The 19,486-nt window shown below is 39.4% G+C and overlaps 1 protein-coding gene across 10 annotated transcripts in view; it reads left to right on the forward strand.

Annotated features, from left to right (window-relative positions):
• The window catches only part of brsk2a (BR serine/threonine kinase 2a), a 258,655-nt gene that overhangs the window by 209,193 nt on the left and 29,976 nt on the right, over nt 1-19,486 (forward strand). For all 10 annotated transcript variants that reach the window (XM_037542512.1, XM_037542515.1, XM_037542517.1 and 7 more), the window contains exons 6-11: nt 5,973-6,006; nt 6,116-6,184; nt 9,267-9,413; nt 14,303-14,334; nt 16,111-16,275; nt 17,663-17,760. In XM_037542512.1, the coding sequence (XP_037398409.1) occupies nt 5,973-6,006; nt 6,116-6,184; nt 9,267-9,413; nt 14,303-14,334; nt 16,111-16,275; nt 17,663-17,760 (545 nt within the window). The remainder of the gene's footprint in view (nt 1-5,972; nt 6,007-6,115; nt 6,185-9,266; nt 9,414-14,302; nt 14,335-16,110; nt 16,276-17,662; nt 17,761-19,486) is intronic.

Genomic DNA, 19,486 nt, shown 5'->3' on the forward strand with positions numbered 1-19,486 from the left:
TAAAGAAAATCTCATAACTTTATTAATTTCTTATTAAATATTTTTTAAAAGCAAGGACTTTTTCAAATTGCATTACCCAATGTTTGTGTTTCTGCTCCAATAAAGTTAATATTTTGGAGACATGAGATTTTCTTAGTGATATTCTCTAAATAAATTGCTTGTTAAGAAGAAAAAAGGTGATGGACACTGGGTCTGTTTATAAACAGCAAAAATGAGGATGTAAACACTCATTATGCCATATTTTACTGTAGAAAGGTTTGGGGAATGCTTTTCATTGCTCTAAGTTTAGTAAATGAAAGAAGAAGAAACTGATGCCATACAAGCACAGAGAAAAGAGACAGGGACACTGTAAGCTCCAGGCATTCTATAGCCTTTGGAAATGTCTGGAAGTTCAGAGGTTCCTTGAGTTAAGCCCTGACCCAGCATACCTTTCATCCAAACCTTTGTGTTCTACTTGCTGCTCTACAATCATCTGACCTGCCCCAGGTCCTCATAAGGCAGAAGTAAACAGGGCATGTGTGTCATACTGCAGCCCCTGGTATCATGACTCAGCAATGGAGATCAGAATGAATCAGCACTTGCATCATCAAACCTGAGTGTAGTTTTATAGTAAGTTTATTGTTAAATTTATATTTTAGTCTTGGGGAAGTCTAGAGCTGTTGAACCTGCTTACATGACACTGACTTGTTACGGTTAAGGAGTATAAGGCTAATGTCATTAGATTAGTCATATGGAAGGCTAATGATGTGCTAACGCTAATGATAAAGCCTTACTCATGACATGAACAGGGTGATGCTATTACTAATGATAAAGCCTCCTGACATCAACACAGAGATGCTAGCACTTATCTTACGAACAGAGAGATGCTATATAGAATGACAACCGTCACCACATCAGCGCAGAGATGGTGGTGCTAATGATGAACCCTCATCACAAGGACTGTCACAATCATGAAGTCTTAGCAGATTTTTCCTATGCCTTAAAACTGTTAGAATTAGCTGTCCAAAAATAGCTTTGAAATTATTGTGTCAGTTAATACTTGCTTTTATTTACACTTATTTGCCTTAACCAAACACACCTACTGCATATTTCCTGGTTGGGTTGCAATTGTGAAATCTAATGACTGAAAAATGGTGGTAGGCAGCTTAAAGAATTATGATCATCTAACAGTTACAATCATGTCTAATGATTTAGACAGACTGCTCGTCAACACAGATTCTGGCACTAGTGACAAATCCTCATCCTAGTGCTCCATGCTATTGCTAATGACCAACCCTTGCCATCCACATAGGCACTAGCGTTAATAACATTAACAGATTCTACCACTAATGACAACTCGCATTACACCAACAAACATGCTAACACTAACAAACCCTGTCTTATCAACACCAAGATGTTGAAATTGACCGGCCTCATCACATCAACACATTTGATGCTGGTACTGACTAGACCTCATCACACTAGCTAGTGCTAATGATGAGCCCTCGTCACATCAGCACAGACATGGGAGCGCTAATAACAGACAGACAGTCATAAAATGGTAGCGCTAATGACAAACTTTCATTGTATGAACACAGATGCCAGTGCTAATGACAAACCCTTACTATATCAACACAAATGATGGCACTAATAATAAACCCTCATCACACAGAGAGACGTTCACTATCACAGACCCTCATTACATCAACACAGATGCTATTGCTAATGACAAACCCTCATCATGACAACACAGAACTCCGAGTGCAAATGACAAATCCTTATTACATCAGAACTACAACCCCAATTCCAGTGAAGTTGGGATGTTGTGTAAAACAAAAACAGATGATTTGCAAATCCTTTTCAACCTATATTTCAATTGAACACACTACAAAAGATATTTAATGTTCAAACAAACTTTTTTTTTGCAAATATTGACTCATTTTGAATTTTATGCCTGCAACACGTTCCAAAGAAGTTGGGACAGGGGCAACAAAAGACTGGGAAAGTTGTGGAATGCTCAAAAAACACGTGTTTGGAACATTCCACAGGTGAACAGGTTCATTGGAAACAGGTGAGTGTCTTGATTGGGTATAAAGGGAGCATCCCTGAAAGGCTCAGTCGTTCACAAGCAAGGATGGGGTGAGGTTCACCACTTTGTGAACAACTGTGTGAGCAAATAGTCCAACAGCTTAAGAACAACGTTTCTCAATATGCAATTGCAAGGAATTTAGGGATTTCGGGATTTCATCAGCTACAGTCCATAAGATCAAAAGATTCAGAGAATCTGGAGAAATCTCTGCAAGTAAGCGGCAAGGCAGAAAACCAACATTGAATGCCCGTGACCTTCGATCCCTCAGGCACCACTGCATTAAAAACCGACATCATTCTGTAATGGATATTACCACATGGGCTCAGGAACACTTCAGAAAACCACTGTCAGTGAGCTCAGTTCGTCGCTCCATCTACAAGTGCAAGTTAAAACTCTGCCATGCAAAGCGAAAGCCATATATCAACACCACCCAGAAACACCGCCGGCTTCTCTGGGCCCGAGCTCATCTGAGATGGAAAGACGCAAAGTGGAAGTGTCCTGTGGTCTGACGAGTCCACATTTAAAGTTGTTTTTGGAAATCATGGACGTCGTGTCCTCCGGGCCAAAGAGGAAAAGGACTGTCCGGATTGTTATCAGCGCAAAGTTCAAAAGCCAGCATCTCTGATGGTGTGGGGGTGTGTTAGTGCCCGAGGCAAGCCATGGATCACAGAAGAGAAGTACGTTAGCGGCCCGTAGCCGCGTCGTTTATTGGAGTTCACACAGAGAAACAACAAACAAATGTCTAGGCTGCGTTTACCCGACGCATTGTCGGGGAAGTCCCGTGATGAGCGCGGCGGGAGGGGAATTCCCAGCGGCAGAGTTCAGAGTTCGGCAGCAGCTCGTGGAGCTCCCGGTCGACGGCTCAGTCTGAGCACAGAGAGGAGAAGGGAGACGCCACAGCAGTCCGCGCACATGGAGTATGGCTCAAAGCTACTCACCCGACTGCGGTTCCGTGAGCTGTTTTAACGGCGTCGCCTCAGCCAGGTGAGCGGCTACAGCTGCGCCGATTATGCGCGGCCAGGCGCGGGTGGTTTCTCGCCCCGCCCCCTGGGCCATGCGGTTGCTCGTTGTCCAAAACAAAGGGTGCTGAAGGGGGCAAGTCACCTTCTAAAGCGGGTACTAGACTGGCCTGCCTGCAGTCCAGACCTGTCTCCCATTGAAAATGTGTGGCGCATTATGAAGCACAAAATACGACAACAGACACCCCGGACTGTTGAGCAACTGAAGTTGTACATCAAGCAAGAATGGGAAAGAATTCCACCTACAAAGCTTCAGCAATTAGTGTCCTCAGTTCCCAAACGCTTATTGAGTGTTGTTAAAAGGAAAGGTGATGTAACACAGTGGTAAACATGCCCCTGTCCCAGCTTCTTTGGAACGTGTTGCAGGCATCAAATTCAAAACGAGTGAATATTTGCAAAAAGCAATAAAGATAAATAATACAATTTATCAATAATAATTTTATCTGTTTAATAAAATTAATCTGTTAATAAAAATGTATCTGTTTGAACATTCAATTGAATATAGGTTGAAAAGGATTTGCAAATCATTGTATTCTGTTTTTATTTATGTTTTACACAATGTCCCAACTTCATTGGAATTGGGGTTGTAGCATGATCACAAACTCTCAGTACATCAACACAGAAATGCAAGCCCTAATGACAAACCCTCATCACATAGAGAGAGAGACTCGCGCTATCACAGACCCTCATTACATCAACAGAGAGATGGGAGTGCAAATGGCAAACCCTCATCACATCAACACTAACACTATCACAAACTCTCAGTGCATCAACACAGAGATGCTAGTGCCAATGAAAAATGTCATCACATCAAAGCAGAAATTGTAGGGCTAATGACCAACTTGCAAAGCGTCAACACATATGGTAGTGCTAATGAAAAATGATCACATAAACACAGAGATGCTAGCAATATCAAACCCTATCAAACACAGAGATGCTAATGAAAACCCTCATCGCATCAACATAGAGATGGTTACACTAATGACAAACAGCCTTGACATCAACACAGAGGTGATAGCACTAATGTCAAAACCTCACAACATCAACACAGAGGTGTTAGTGCTGGCAAATCCTCGTCACATCAACACAGAGCAGAAGACATCAACAGGGAGATGCGAACACAAATGATAAACCACATATAGAAGCTGATACTGTTCATTGAAGTTAGGTCATATCTTAAAATGGCCATTTATGGCCACATTTTTTGCCTGTGAGTCCTTTGTCTCACGTTAGTAATCCAAGATGTCTCTGCATTTGACCCTCTTTTGACGTGTGTGAAGTAATCATCATGTCATTGCACTATGCGTAATAAAGCACTGCTGGGGGTTCTTGATAGACCTCACATGTTTAGGGAGAAGCAACGATGGAACAACGATGACAGCTGTTAATTAACTACATTCATCTCTGACATCCGCACTACAGGTGGGTCTGAAAGCTACGGTTTGCCGTAGGTGTTCTGTCTGCCCTTGAGATTGATTGACAGTACTTAACTAATGGCTCCTTAGGGTACAGATAGGGAATTATCTTCTCAGTTTGTAACCAAGGCCTACCTTTAAACCTCAAATATAGAGATGTCTTCTTTTCACTCACTCAACACTATGTGAAGATATGTTTTGACAGCAAAGCTACAGCACTACCCTCGTCAATAATACTGAGAGTAACCGCCAATTTCTGTTTTCACAGTACAAAACAACACACACCCAAACCTTAGCAGTGGCATGTCAATCAAAACTCAAAACGCTCCTTTTAGTCTTTTATGGCCCTTTAAATTGTTCCCTAACTTTTGCCTCTCATTTTTGTTTTTGTTGTTTTTGTCATTGATGATGGCTGCTGTGTAAATGAAAGAGGAAATGAGCTCTAGCGAATAGCTTGGAGAGGATTAATGCACTGACACTCTTCCCCATGGGGGTTCCCTCAAAAAAGCCCATTCATTCTTTTAATGGCCCTCTATTTATCTCGCATTCCCTCTCATATCCGCCAGAAATCTCACAGAAAGTTTTGCTCTCCTAATATCCCTGTCCCATATTAAATATCTTAGAGTTGCTTGCTTGAGAGGAAGGAGCTGAGCAAGGCTGCGATTTGTCGTGTCCCACAAATGTCTTGTTAATCAAAGCCATTATGGCCGAAAGGGTAATTTCAGTGGCGGTATGTCAAAGGCAACATCTTTGAGTTTCACAACAAAAAGAATAAGAGTAATAATGAGGGCGTATATTTCAAGGTTGGAAAATTACAAGTTGAATTGGTTTTGGTAACTTAATATGCATTGCAGTGTCTTGGTGTCTCTAGTCATTAGAAATGAAGTGGGAGCTTTTTCTGATCTGGGTGAAACGGGTCTGCTGGCTTTGCACACACAGATTTTCTCTTGAGAGATTAACCTCTCTAGTTCTTCGAGATTTTTCCTCCCTTATTTGTTTGCCTTACTGGCTAGTTATAGTCAATGTTGAATCTATTTGTGTAATGAGGAACATCTCTCTCAAACAGTATGCTCATATTAGCATAGCTATTGCTTATGGTGGCAGCGTGTGAAGTTGTTGCGGATGTCAGCCAGTGCGTTTGTTATTGTGAACCTTGACAGCTCGTGTGCTATCGTTATTTCTCCTGAATGCATCTGACAGTATTGTGTCTAACGAAAGCCTCTTGTTCACGCAAGTTTGAAGGGATCTGATCAGTACAGCAGGAGCACACGGCAGAGGAGGATTATTCACGACAGATAAATGATCGGGAAGCATGGCAGCACATAATAAAGGAATTACCGGGACATTTGTTAGTCTCTGGATTGTCTGCAGTGTGCTTCCTCCACCCAGCCCATACTAACAGCTGTTTTATGAGAAACTGTCATGTATACACTATGTGCATGCTCATGTTCTCCTCTTTTTTGTCCACAGGTCACCCCATTACGCCTGTCCAGAGGTCATTCGGGTGAGTGTGTGCTGACAAAACTCACTAATAATGTTTTATATGTATATGTTGTTGAATACATATATTGGACGTAACCTCTGATTTTGCTTCTCTTTCTCTTTTCTCTCAGGGAGAGAAATATGATGGGAGGAAAGCAGACGTATGGAGCTGTGGTGTCATTCTGTTTGCTCTCTTGGTGGTGAGTGCTGGCCAGTTTGTAGTTTCCCTTTGCTTTGATTATGTGATTTCTCTCTCTCATCCTTTTGTTCTTTTTATGAGTTTCACATTTAATATATCTTAGTTAATAAACTTTCATAAGAAAAACGAAATGTTATTTCCATGGCCTGCAATTAACAACCAAGTCTCAAGTCCCAAGTCAAGACAGGCTAGTCCTGAGTCAGGTTCCAAGTCAAGCCAAGTTACTCCTGAGTCAAGTACCAAGTCAAGACAGGTTAGTCCAGGAACAAGTCCAATATTAGTATAGGCAAGTCTCAAGTCAAGTTCCAAGTCAAGACAGTCTAGTCCTGAATGAAGATCCAAGTCAAGACAGTCTAGTCCTGAATGAAGATCCAAGTCAAGACAGTCTAGGCCTGTATGAAGATCCAAGTCAAGACAGGTTGGTCCTGAATTAAGCTCCATGTCAATAAAGGCAAGTCTCAAGTCAAGTCCCAAGTCCTAAAGATAGGAGTCCCAAACAAGTCAGGATACAATCTTCAGCAAATTTAGTGCCTGAACATGAACAAAGTTACGGTTATGGTTATGTAGCCTATTTAATGCTAGCATGTTAAGTATCCTGCTCTTTAATCGAGATTAATGTTTTTTATGGGACATGGATAACTATAACAGTAGAATACACAAAAATAGTGCTACACATGAACAGAAATTCCAAATTTCTGTTAAACAGTTGAATAAAAACATGGCTGAACCTGAAGATGATAACTGAATGATTTTGGTAGGCTGCCTGTTTTATGTAGCAAACACATCACAGCAGGTACTGCTTTTAGACTGTCTAAAAAAAGATTGGAGTTCTTGCACATAGTGAAGTCTATTGATGCTCAGTTGAGATTCCAGCTTATGGAGGGACTCATTGTTACACTCTCAATCAGTATCTGAAATAAAATAAGCATAAGAATAATGTTTATAAGAATAAACATAGTAGCATATATTTGACACTTTTGATGTAAGGAGTCCATATCATTGCAGGTCTGTCATGCCTACAATCTCGATTCTTTAGAAATCACAAGTTCAGGTTAAAGTCTGAGTTTTTGGTGAACAAGTCAGTCAATTTGCAAGTCTTCAAAACATCAAATTAATGACAAGAGTATCTTGAATCCACCCCTCTGAATTGGCTTATAGTACCCTGTATGAAATTTACAAACCCCATTTCTGGAAAAGCTGGGATATTTTGTAAAACGCAATAAGACCAAAAATCTGTGATTTGGTAATTCTCTTGAATGTTTTTTTTTTTTATCTAACAAAAGTACAAAGAACAGACTTTTTCGTTTTGGCTGACCAATTTGATTGTACTTTGCGAATATAAACAAACTTTGAATTTGATGCCTGCACCACATTAAAAAAAGTTTGGATGAGACACAATCTGAATGGAAAGTTTATCGAATATTCAAGTTACACTAGGAACATCCACCAAAGACTCATTTAAGAAAAGATGAGTCATGGCTCACTTTTTTGGTGCCAAACCTAATGAAAGTATTGTCAAGCAGTTTAGAAAGGTAATTTCTTAACGGAAGACTGCACAGAATTTAGATCTTTCACCATCTACCATACATAATATTGTGAAATTATTGCTAAATTATTGTCATGCTCCTGTGTTAATTACAGGCACATCGGTTCGGGACTACTTTGAAAAAACAATTAGCACTTAACACAGTTGCTGCATCAAGAAATCCAACTTCAAGTTCTGTTATGCAAGCCATACATCAATTCCATGCAAAAACACCACTGAGTTCTCTGGGCCCAAGCTCATCTCAGATGGTCTGAAAGACAGTAGAAATGTGTGCTGTGGTCAAATGAGTCCATGTTTCAGCTTTTTGGGAAAAACAGACATTGAGTTCTCTGTACCATTGACAAAAAGGAACATCCACACAAAAGCCAAAAATCTGTCATGTTATGGGGTGCATCATTGCCTATAGCATGAGTGACTAGCGTATGTGTGAAGGTACCATTCACACAGAGGCATATATTGCAATTTGAAAGCGACATGTGGTGCCATCAACATGACGTCTTTTCCTGGGAACATCATGGTTCAGCAAATGCTACAACAGCACGGTTTTGTTGACACAGAGTGCGTGTGCTTGATTTGCCTTGCCTACAGTCCAGATCTGTCTCCTATTGAAAATGTATAGTGCATCATGAAGGGGACAATCAGACAATGATGACCACAGACTGTTGAGCAGCTGAAGTCTTGTATCAAGCAAGAAGGGGCAAAAAATGTAATTAGCAAATCTGTAATAATTAGTATCCTCTGTTCCCAAACATTGTTGATGTTCATTATCATCAGTTTTTTATACATTTCTATTATTGGTGAATGTTTACTTTGACTTTGGTAGAAAAAAGAAAAGGAAAAAGAAAAAACTCTTCTCTATTTTATAGGTTTGTATGTGCTGTAGCAGTGCTGTAAATGTAGTAGTAACTATTGGAAAGCACAGGTGTTCAAAGTCCTAAATAAATAGTACAGATAGACTCTGTTGGCAATGTACTTTTCTGCAAAATGAAGAAAATCCTTCCAGACTGGAGTCAGCATGCCATCTCTGGTATTTTCATTAGATTTTATCATTTCGCTATTACCATTATTTCCATATTCCTTAGCCTCTACCAAAGTTGTTTTTTTCAAAGAAATTGCTCAGTTTTTATCAGAGCAGAACAGTGAAGCAAAGAGTACGCCAGGAGCTGCATGCGTAGCCTAGCCCCTCAGGCCAGTTGGTTAAAACTATTTGTTTGATTCTGTTTGACGGCTTCTCTCCCCTGTAGTTAGGCTGTCTTCTGATCATCAGTTATATGAGCCTGGCTTGGCCACGGAGCAGCCATTCATCAAAGACAGATGTCTGTAGAGTGTCAGCATGGCTGATGAACTGCTCAGTTGACAAGAGGGGTGCCAGGCAAAGCTAATTGTGAAAAAAGTTGCTTCTGCTCTATTTTCCCTTTTTTTTTTTTTTTCGAAGAGTGCGTTCTTCATCCTGCACTCTAATTGATATCACTCTAAATACTTCTCACTGGCCTAAATTTCACTTTTCTCTGTTTCTCATTTGTGCTCTTTCCTCCAGGGAGCCCTGCCATTTGATGACGATAATTTACGGAACTTGTTAGAAAAAGTGAAGCTGGGAGTGTTTCACATGCCGCACTTCATTCCACCAGACTGCCAGAACCTTCTACGAGGGATGATAGAGGTGGACGCTAGCAAACGACTAACGGTTAGCCCTTTCTTTTTATATTTCATCCCCTGGTCTTAATAAACACCATGTCTCCAGTGGTTTGGGAGTAGCTTCTTCTCTGGGCTGTTCTAATTGCCACAGTTACAGTCAGGCATGGAAAAAGTGCAGAATTTGGGCTGAAGTGGAAATATAGGTATTGCGTCAAAATCTTAATTAAAAATGCAAGTGTGGAGCCAAAAATACACATGAGTAAAAGTGAGAAATTATCTACATTAAAGCAGTTATAAAGTTTTTAAAGCAGTTAAAGCAGTTTTGAATATAAAAGTGTGAACACCCCAGTCAAATTTCATATTTTCAGGGAACAAACTTAAATATGCCTTTCAAATGAAAGATCAACAAAATGTACTTTACTAGGGGTGCCAAGACTTTTGCTTATGACTGTAAATAAAAGCAAAAAGTAAATGTTCAAATATAAAAATGTAAAGGTTTCTTTTTTTGGTGGTGTGATATGGCAGTGTGTGGTGTGGAAAATAATGAACGGCACTGGTCTTTCAAAACACAGTAACAAATCAGCATAGATATGGCCAGTAATGTTTTCTCTTCATAGAATTCATATGAATGTTGTAGTGAAAATGAATAAGATAAGATAAGGCTTTATTGTCATTCACATTACATGTGGTACATGAAGCGGAACGAAACATTGTACTCACGGTCCAGTTAACTCCCAAAGTAATAAACAATAAATAGAAGGTGCAAATAAAGGGGTGGACAAATAACAGCAGCATGGACCACAGCAGTATGAGTACAAGGTAGAAGGTGTACATCTTAATGCTGGTAATGTATAAAGTGACATGTGTAGGGATGATATAGTGGAGGCACTGATTCAGTACAGCAGCAATAAATAAGTGGACATGAAGTGCCATTGCAGTGATTGTCTAATTGGAATTTAAGAGTCGTACAGCTTCAGGGAAGAAGCTGTTGCTCATGAAAAATAAAAGTAGAGCATTGGCACTGTCATCAGGAGATCGCAAGTTTGATCCCTAGTGATGCTACAGCCATCCATGGCCAGGAGTCCTAGAGAGCACAGTTAGCCTTTCACCATTAGTTCCAAAAGAGCGCAGTGGCTGGTTTCACAGGACCTGCAGGAAACCTGTTGTAGCCTTCGCCCTCCTAACTCTGGTGGTAACATGATATTGTGTGGGGAAAAAAATGAAGTTTTGTTTCTATTAGAAATGTAACAAGTACAGTGAAAGTACTGAAGTAAAAGTGTTCAGTTTCAGTAATACTTGAATTTACTACAGAGTACAATATAGGACAATTAATAATAATTTTGTTGTTTAAATGTTTATTAGCTTCAGTACCTTTTCCATATACCTTTGAAATTATATTTTTAAAATTGCAGTGACTCCATAAACCCTGTTTTTTTTTTAACAGTAGGCTATAAAAAGTACAAACATACTTAGGAAAAGTGAATGTACCTTTTATATCTCATTTAAGGTGCACAGTTGGGCCTTAAATTACCATCTACACTGATTGTACCTTTATGAATAAAAACATACAGGACCTTTTTCTGACAGTGTTGCTATTAAAACAGATGACAGACAATTACTATAGTGTATTATTACAAGGTACAACATCTGATTACTAAACTGAAGTCGTCATACTTCGGAAATATGAAGTAGACATATGTAGGTGTGAGTTTACTTCATCTAAACATAGTCAAGCATCGTCTCTGCAGTACAAAGAAACCGCTTTTACTAACGTAGTGCTTTTAAAGACATACAGTTGGCACAAATAACTGTACCATCCAGGCTATGTCTAGTTTAGAACAGCTCATTACCCACTGTAGAGTATTCATTGCCCTTGTGCCAACTGTATGTCATACTGTCACTATATTATCATGAGGGTGTAATGAGAGATGATATAATAAATCAGACACGTCTCAGCACTACCCAGCCAACGCTAGTCTGATGTTAGTAATGTTCTAAAAATTCAATTGAACCATGATGAAGCTGTTTTTCCATGCTGTGTCTGTCTCTGTCTTGCATTCTCCATTTCTGTTGGATGTGGCGAGCAACCTTGACATTGTGACTTTGGGATAGGTCAGATAATGATACAGGGCTTGAGAGAGAGAGAGACAGAGCAGGCGAGAGGGACAGCACGTCTGGAAATATAAATAATAAATCTCGTCTGAGGGTTCAAAGGCAGACTGGTGCTTGTGGCTGTGCCCTTTGTTGTAGCGCTGGCTGCTCTGTTTGTGAAGCAGTGTGCATATTGAGATAGCGAGCTTAGCCGACCAGCACACACACCTCCAGCTACACTGTGACCCTTTTGTCTTTACGCGCTGGATTTGTGCACTAATGTTCTTCAATGAATGCTAATATCACAGACATGCACGAGGCTATCTATCACTGTGCTGTGTGACCCTGCTCCACCCGGCTGCTCTGAGAGAGATAGGTGTAATGTGTGTTAAGATACTGCGGAGGGCCAGCACGTGCTGAGCTCAGACACGCAGATCTGACAAGCTTTTGAGGGCTTGCTCAAGGGGACTTCAAGGATGTTCAGAGGTTTGTTATTGTAGAGAGACTTCAGCTATAGGGCTGCAGCAGGTCCTGCAACACAACTGCTGACCACATTGTTATCCCCAGAGTTATCCTGCTTTGACTCAATATTATGGTATTCTGTTTCTCTGAGGTTTGACATCATGGAACAGAAAAACAAGCTCAGCCGTACGACATTTAAAAATACTTTCAAAACTACAGAGTGAGTTTCAAAGTTTCACATACTGCACTGCATTAAATCCATTTAAACAGCACTAGTTATGCTGTCTTCGTTAGGTACTAAAAGTATCCACTGTATGCTTAAAACTGTATATAGTGATGTTATTTCTCACAATAATGATAAAATGTCATATTGTCCTTCCCTGCTTTGACAGGAAGAGGCCATTTGATTGACATGCAAGATGACCAGCCACAAACTGCTGTCACTGTTTGATGTTGAGGAAGAGGCGGTTATCCAAACAGTGTTACAGGAAAAACAGAAACACGTGAAACAAAATTGCTTAACTGAGAGCTAACAAAAGGATAACTTGAAAGTATTTTAATACGTTCTCTACAAACTTAAATATGGCATTTCCCTGCAAGTTTTAGGGCACAATTTCTAATTACTGAGTTTAACATCCTGGAAAAAATAAAACCCAGTATATTAAAATCAGCAATTAAATATTAATTGTGTATTAACATGTGTAGAAGTGTGTTCTTTATAGAGAATGTGTTAACTTATTTTCACTTCCAGATTAACAAAACATGCCCACACCTTTACAAAGGACTCTATCTTTACATCTGAATACTTAAAGCTTTTAAAGCTGTTACAGTTAAACTTTCCTTTTTATTCAGTGATTGAATCTTGCTCTGACAGGCCTACTGCTTTGAAAAATCTGATTCTTATACTGATAAAAACTAGTACACATGGATGTACCTGATAGATTTCCAGTAGTTGTGACAATCTGTGTGCCTCTGAGGCTGAGATTTTTTCCCTTAGCTAGTTAGTTTAGCTAATTTGCTGTGGAAGGTGATGTCAGACAGGATGCCGGTCATGCCACACCAAACTGATTTTGCAGAATCTATTCCAGATAGCAGCAGAATCTGGAACTAGAGTCAGCCAGGTTGTTTTTCTGTCGAGGCAGTAGTCTTGTGGATGAAGATGAACATTAATGTGTTTCACTTATTTTATTCACATGATTTAATAAAAATAGCAACATATCTGCATAGTGCAAGACTTATGGAAGTTTGACATTATACAAAACTCCAGCCTGTAAGAAATAAAGCACAAGTGCATGAGAGCACAGTTACGCGAGGCTGTGAGGATTGACAGAGCGAGATAGTTTAAAGCTTGCATCAGCTTTTTTTCCCCTCCCACACTATTTTCCCATGTTATACAGGTGTTGCCTTAATTTACATTCTTTATAATCTTAGGAAAATCACAGTGAATTACTGTAATCATCTGACATCAAGCACCTACTGCAACTCCAGCACCTAACTGGATTCCTTGAGAGTGCATCAAAGATATTGTTATTTGTGAATAACATTGCTTAAAAAGTGCATGAAGTTGTTAATAAAGAATGTTAATAAATGATAAATTACCATATGTCAGCTTATATCTGTGCAGTTTTGTATAGTTCAAGTAGCCAATGCACTGAAATCTTTTGACAGTGAAAGAAATGAATGAAAAATGAACAAATAATATAAGCCAATTAGTAAGCAGCACAAACATCACAGTCCTGAAATGTACCCAGCAGCCTTATACAGCAGTGTCTCTCTCTCTCTCTCTCTCAGTGGAAGTATGTATTTTCTAACAGAATGTCAGTGTAGGACACAGTGTTGCAGAGTTCATATGAAATGCATGCCACTGCGCTGAAAGATACCGAGAGGACAGACCCTGTGGTCATCCTCAACAGTGTTGCATCACAGTTCATTCCTGAAATCATTCCTGTTCTGTGGTGCAACATATCCCATGAAAACTAAGCATACAGCAGCAGCATCCTCAAGTACTAACGGTGTTCAAAAACTGATCATTACACTGAGAATTCTGTTTTTGTTGTTTTGCTGTGAATTAATTAAACAAATGAAATAAATAAGTCAATGACAAAATGACAAAAAAGTCTTCCCACAAAACTGTGCCCACTGTGCCCACAGCAGTTCAAATTGAAACCGCAATTCTGTTTGCAAGAACTAATGTAATGATGGAATTTCTCTGCCTGTTTCTGTAAGCTATGAGTAAGAGTTACTATGAGCTAATATAAAATAACATAAAATTAATTAAATCTGCCTGTGGTTGCCCTCTGTATAATAACCTTGTCTTTCACACTGCTTAGAATGAAGATGCTGAAGATGTGAAGCTGATTGTACTCTTTTTGTTTCCTCTTGCAGTTAGAACAGATCCAGAAGCACACGTGGTACATGTAAGTGCATCCTTCTAATTATAATATGTATATGTGGCAGAGAACAGTACTGTGACAGTGAAGGAACTCTGCTAATGCTAATGCATAAGACAGGGACAGCTTGGGAAACTGTGTGTGTGTGTGTGTGTGTGTGTGTGTGTGTGTGTGTGTGTGTGTGTGTGTGTGTGTGTTAGATGAATGGCACAGCCTCCATGTGTCACCAGCAAGGACAAGAATCTGCAGGCCCGGTGGGGTTCAGCTCTCTGCTTATATGCCCCTGATCCTGCTGTGTGACTTCCCAGAGAGAGAGAGAGAAAGAGAAGGAATCTAGTAGTGGGCTGGGTTGACAGGCAGCCTTGTCTCATGCATTCTCTGAGGTCAAAGACACATTGTGCTGGCTCTCCACAGACAACCCAATCACCTGCACTGTGTGGCAGAATGCTTATGCTTTGACCTGCCATGTTTCCCACAGGTGGTTACAGCAAAATCTCAGAACCTCTTTACACCTGCTCGTTTCACGCAGCCTGTATCTGGACTGATATCCTGATTCTTATTTTATCTATTTATAATAATCAGTACAATATCATTTACAATAGTCCAGAGGATTTCAAGTCTAGACCTTAGTGTTGTAGGTGTAGAGTCCAGTCTTTGTCTTGTCTTGGTCTCAGCGCCTTTTGGACTTGGTTTTTTCTCGGGTTTAAGATAAGGTGGACTTGGTAATTGTTCTCCTTGTGTAGTGTCTCCATCTGCGCTAACTAGAAATTAGCAGAACTGTTGAAGTAAATGACTGACAACTTAGTGTCACACACTAACTATAAAATTCAGGACATGAAACAGGATTCAGGGCCTCGATTGCTCTGTCGTATAATATGGAACCATCTCGTGACACAACTACCTGTGTCTGTGCCTGTGTTGTTGCTTATCTCCGTTTCTCTTTGAAAATCACAGTTATGCATGTTCTCATTTAAACTTTATTTAATGGAAGGTGCTGACTTCAGCAGATGATGTTTACAAGAACCAGATGTTTTAGTCATTACAGTTATTGAAATATGTGTGCTGTTAAGTAATATATTGGGAGAGGTTTTAATTGTCAAACGTGGTTTAAAGAAGCAGATGTATGTATACTTGTAGAACATCTGTGTATCACTGCCTCCTGAAGTGGTTTGAGTGATGAGATTTCAGTCTGTAGGGCTTTCTGTCAAAGAACAGTGAGCCAGGCTCTTCTCCATTGTTGCCACTGTGCATGAACAAAGCTGTACAGAAATACACTAATCAGAGTCATGCAGTGTAATCTGACAAGCTTTAATTGTGTCTTTTCTTGGAGTGCTGCACATGAAATTTTCAATATATGTAATTAAAGTTAGATATGTGATCACTTGCAATTGTATGCCTGTAGCTGCTAGTTTGAGTCTCATGGATATCTGTTGGTTAAACCTTTTAATAGATTTTCTTTCTTAAAGAGTTTTCAGAACCATTTAGGAACTCTGGCCTGTTTTGTGTCCATACTTTTGTTTTGATTTGTTGTACATAAATAATAGTATGTCATAGTGTCAGGAACCACATTAGCTAGTCTATGTGACTGTGTTTATGACAGCTTATAATGTAGCTTCAAGATTCAGGCACCAAACTTTGGACACCAAACATGTCTTGGGTGATCAGCTACATTTGGGTTAGACAGGAGAACTGTGTCAATTTTTTTTTTAAACCGAACTTTTGCTTCAAGATTGGCTGTTGTGTCTGGGTGCTGTATATGTGGAGCTGTTGGTCAGCACTGGTGCTTTTTGGTCATTGTTGCAGTGGGGGGAAGAATGAACCGGAACCCGAGCAGCCTGTGCCGAGGAAGGTGGCCATCAGGAGCCTGCCGTCAGCTGACGACATCGACCCCGACGTACTGGAGAGCATGCACTCGCTTGGCTGCTTCCGGGACAAGAACAAACTGATGAAGGACCTATTGTCGGATGAGTGAGTGTCTTTTTCGCTAATCTGGAGTCAGTCAGGGATAGTCAAAGGAATATTCCAGCCTAAACCTACCTTTTAAACAGTTATTTCTTGTGTTATGTGATGTGAAGCTTTGCATTGACCTCAGTGTTTCCTCACTACAGTGTCCAGGATTAATTCTGCTAATACATCATACAACCACTGAGAAACGCCCATGCACCAATATGATGTAGAGGCTATTAAATACAGACATGATAATTCAGCTTTAAAGCAGTTAACGTTAGCTGTTTGACCTCCTTCTACATTTTTGGGGTGAGGAGGAGTTTAAATAGTCCACCCTCATGTATCTGTCCCCAAATGGTTTATAGTTTTTCAAAGGCTTCTCTCACTGTTAAGATACAGTAAATCATTAGAAGGGAGTTTTCCTAGTTATTAAACTGGAAATTTTTATGCTCTGACCAATGTGATACCACTGCAGGAGGTGAGTAGGCATATTCACAGCAGATGTAGAGATGGTAAAGTTTTTAATTTTGCTTCTTTAATCCCTTAAAGTGGAATTAAGAATTACTCAGTAACTGTTATGAAGCTTATTACATCATTGTTTCTAATTGTGTGTCTATAACATGTGGTAATGCACTATATGCAGTTTAAAGAGTTGAACTATAATAACCACTAAGTATATCTGATAAGACCAATAAATCTGTTTGATTCCAAGCAGGATGCAAAAGAATTAAGCTATAATAAAAAAAAGTATTGGTCATACAAATGGAAGAAATGGTTGCTGTTGCTGGACCATTCAAAACCCCACCAGTATGCACACTTGGACACAGACCTCTCCAACCATCTATACACATGCACTCACACAGAAAGACCCTGAGCTTGTGTTTTGGACAAGTCATTCATCAAACAGCACTTACATTATGATGGGCGCTGAGGCAGTGCTTCAGTTATTTCCCTAGCCTCAAGCTACAGCTACTTTCCCCTTCAGATCTGCTCCTTTGAATCAGTCTCTTTCTATATTGAGGTACTTCATGCTTTTTTTGCCATCTTTCCATTTTTTTGTGCTAACATGGGTGTGAGAGCTGAGTATTTGAGGGCTGAGATGCTGCTGGATGGTGGAGCTGCGTTAGGGGTGTAGGGTGGAGGGCTCGTATATCATATAGAAGTGGCACACTCATCGCCAGCCTGCTCCTCACTACAGCCTCTTACTGTCTTTGGCTCTGATAAATGGACCTCGGGCTGGTATTCATAAAGCATAAAGCCTGTTTGTTTTACTGTGCTCTGTGTAGAAAGTAAATAGACATACTTTGTAAATACATCTTTGACTCATGTTCTGTGTTGTAAGTTTCCAGGTTCAGTTACAGCACCTACTCATACACCACTATTCCACTTTCTTTTTCCATCCCCTCAGTGACAACCAGGAGAAGATGATCTATTTCCTCCTGCTGGACCGGAAGGAGAGGTACCCCAGCCATGAAGACCAAAACCTCCCCCCACGCAACGATATAGGTATTCGTTCAGTGCACATTCACACCACTGTAGGGATGAGATGCTATGGAAATTTCTTGCTTCTTTCTATTATCCACTGTTTGGATTTCTTGAATATTTGATGGACCCCCACAGATGTATACAAAAGTCTGGACACCCAGGTCAAATTATGTTTTATTGATTTTCTAAGTGAAAATGAGTTACACATCCTTTACACAGAATGCACTTCTGACTTAATGCACAATGACTGCTTATTGGCTAAAATAAATAAATAAACAAACATAAAATGTAGCCTATGCCAAAGATATATTTTAAACTTGGCAAATAAATGGACACTAAATATAGCATAAAAAGTGTTCAAAAGGTATATTTTTGTAATTATATATATATATATATATATATATATATATATATATATATATATATATATATATATATATATTCCACTTTTATTAATCAAACATCATGTTCTTTTAATGTTATGCTCTTTTAACCATACACTTTGAGATTCGCTGTTTTATTTATATGCAAATAAATTATATATGTATCCTCCTTAATTTTATGACTGGTATATTTTGAGGTTATGGACACAATATCCAGTTGGGAAACAGAAGTGTTGTTCAATTCTGTTTTAGCAAGTCACAGAAAATGTGCTTACTTGTTAAGTTTATGTTTAATGTCCCATTAAAAATGTTTGGGATATCGTGCACTTCGCAGCTGTCTCCGTAGGCAAGTGACGCTGAAAGTGCAGCAAGAACAGAAACTTTATAAGCATAAACCTCTCAAGAAAGCGCAGAGCTTTAAAGGACAGATAAATGTGGCTTCATAATCACTAATTGAAAGAGGCCATTTTGTTATTGTTGAAATCTGTGCCTATAAAATCTTACCAAATGAAAAACTGCCAGTTGCATACCACTGTTTGCTGCTAACAGAGCCTCTTTAGCTGGTTTATATTTTACATTCTTTTTATAGCTGGATATATTCTATTCTCATTAGAGTAGGCTGAGCAAGTTAGCTAACATTCTGGTAATAATAGACTAACATTAAGCCTTCACAGAAAGACTTAATTGAAAACTGAGGCATACAAGGTAAAGAATATTGTGATGTCTGCCAGAGAAGATGATGTGGGTAACCTAATGCTTTCAGTAAAGACTCTTACTGAGCTGACAGTGGAACTCTGCCGCGCAGTGCTAACTGAAGTAGCCAGGGTTAGCAGACAGGTCAACAACAGCCACAAATCTGCAGTACATGATAAATGCTATCACTGAAAGCTAATGCTACTGCCCACAAAATGTCCACACAACTGTTTAAAAACTGTTACAAATTGTTGTAATGTTACTTAGATGCATGCCTGAGCAAAATGCTGAGCTACCCCCACTAGCTTGGTGCATACCATACAAGAACCACTATCTTAGTACCTGGTAAAAAAACAATATGTGAAATAACAGATTTTCACATGAAACACTACTATGTAATGGCATTACTTTATGGTTTGATGCTTGTACTTGAGCCAAATTAAAAAGTTGAAATGAAAAGCCTTTATTAGCATAAGTAATTAGTGTAGGCTCTGGATAGGACCCTGAGGCTAAAGTGTTTCTCTCATGTATGTTCAGGTATTTCTGTTGACAGATTGATTACGAACAGTGGCAAAAAAGCATTTAAGCATCCCAACAATAAAGATTATTTATATTTTTAGTTTTTATTTTACTTTTATTTTATATTTTTATTTATTCCCTTCTTTGTATCG

Source organism: Pygocentrus nattereri, chromosome 11 (genome assembly GCF_015220715.1).
Source record: "Pygocentrus nattereri isolate fPygNat1 chromosome 11, fPygNat1.pri, whole genome shotgun sequence".
Lineage (NCBI taxonomy): Eukaryota > Metazoa > Chordata > Actinopteri > Characiformes > Serrasalmidae > Pygocentrus > Pygocentrus nattereri.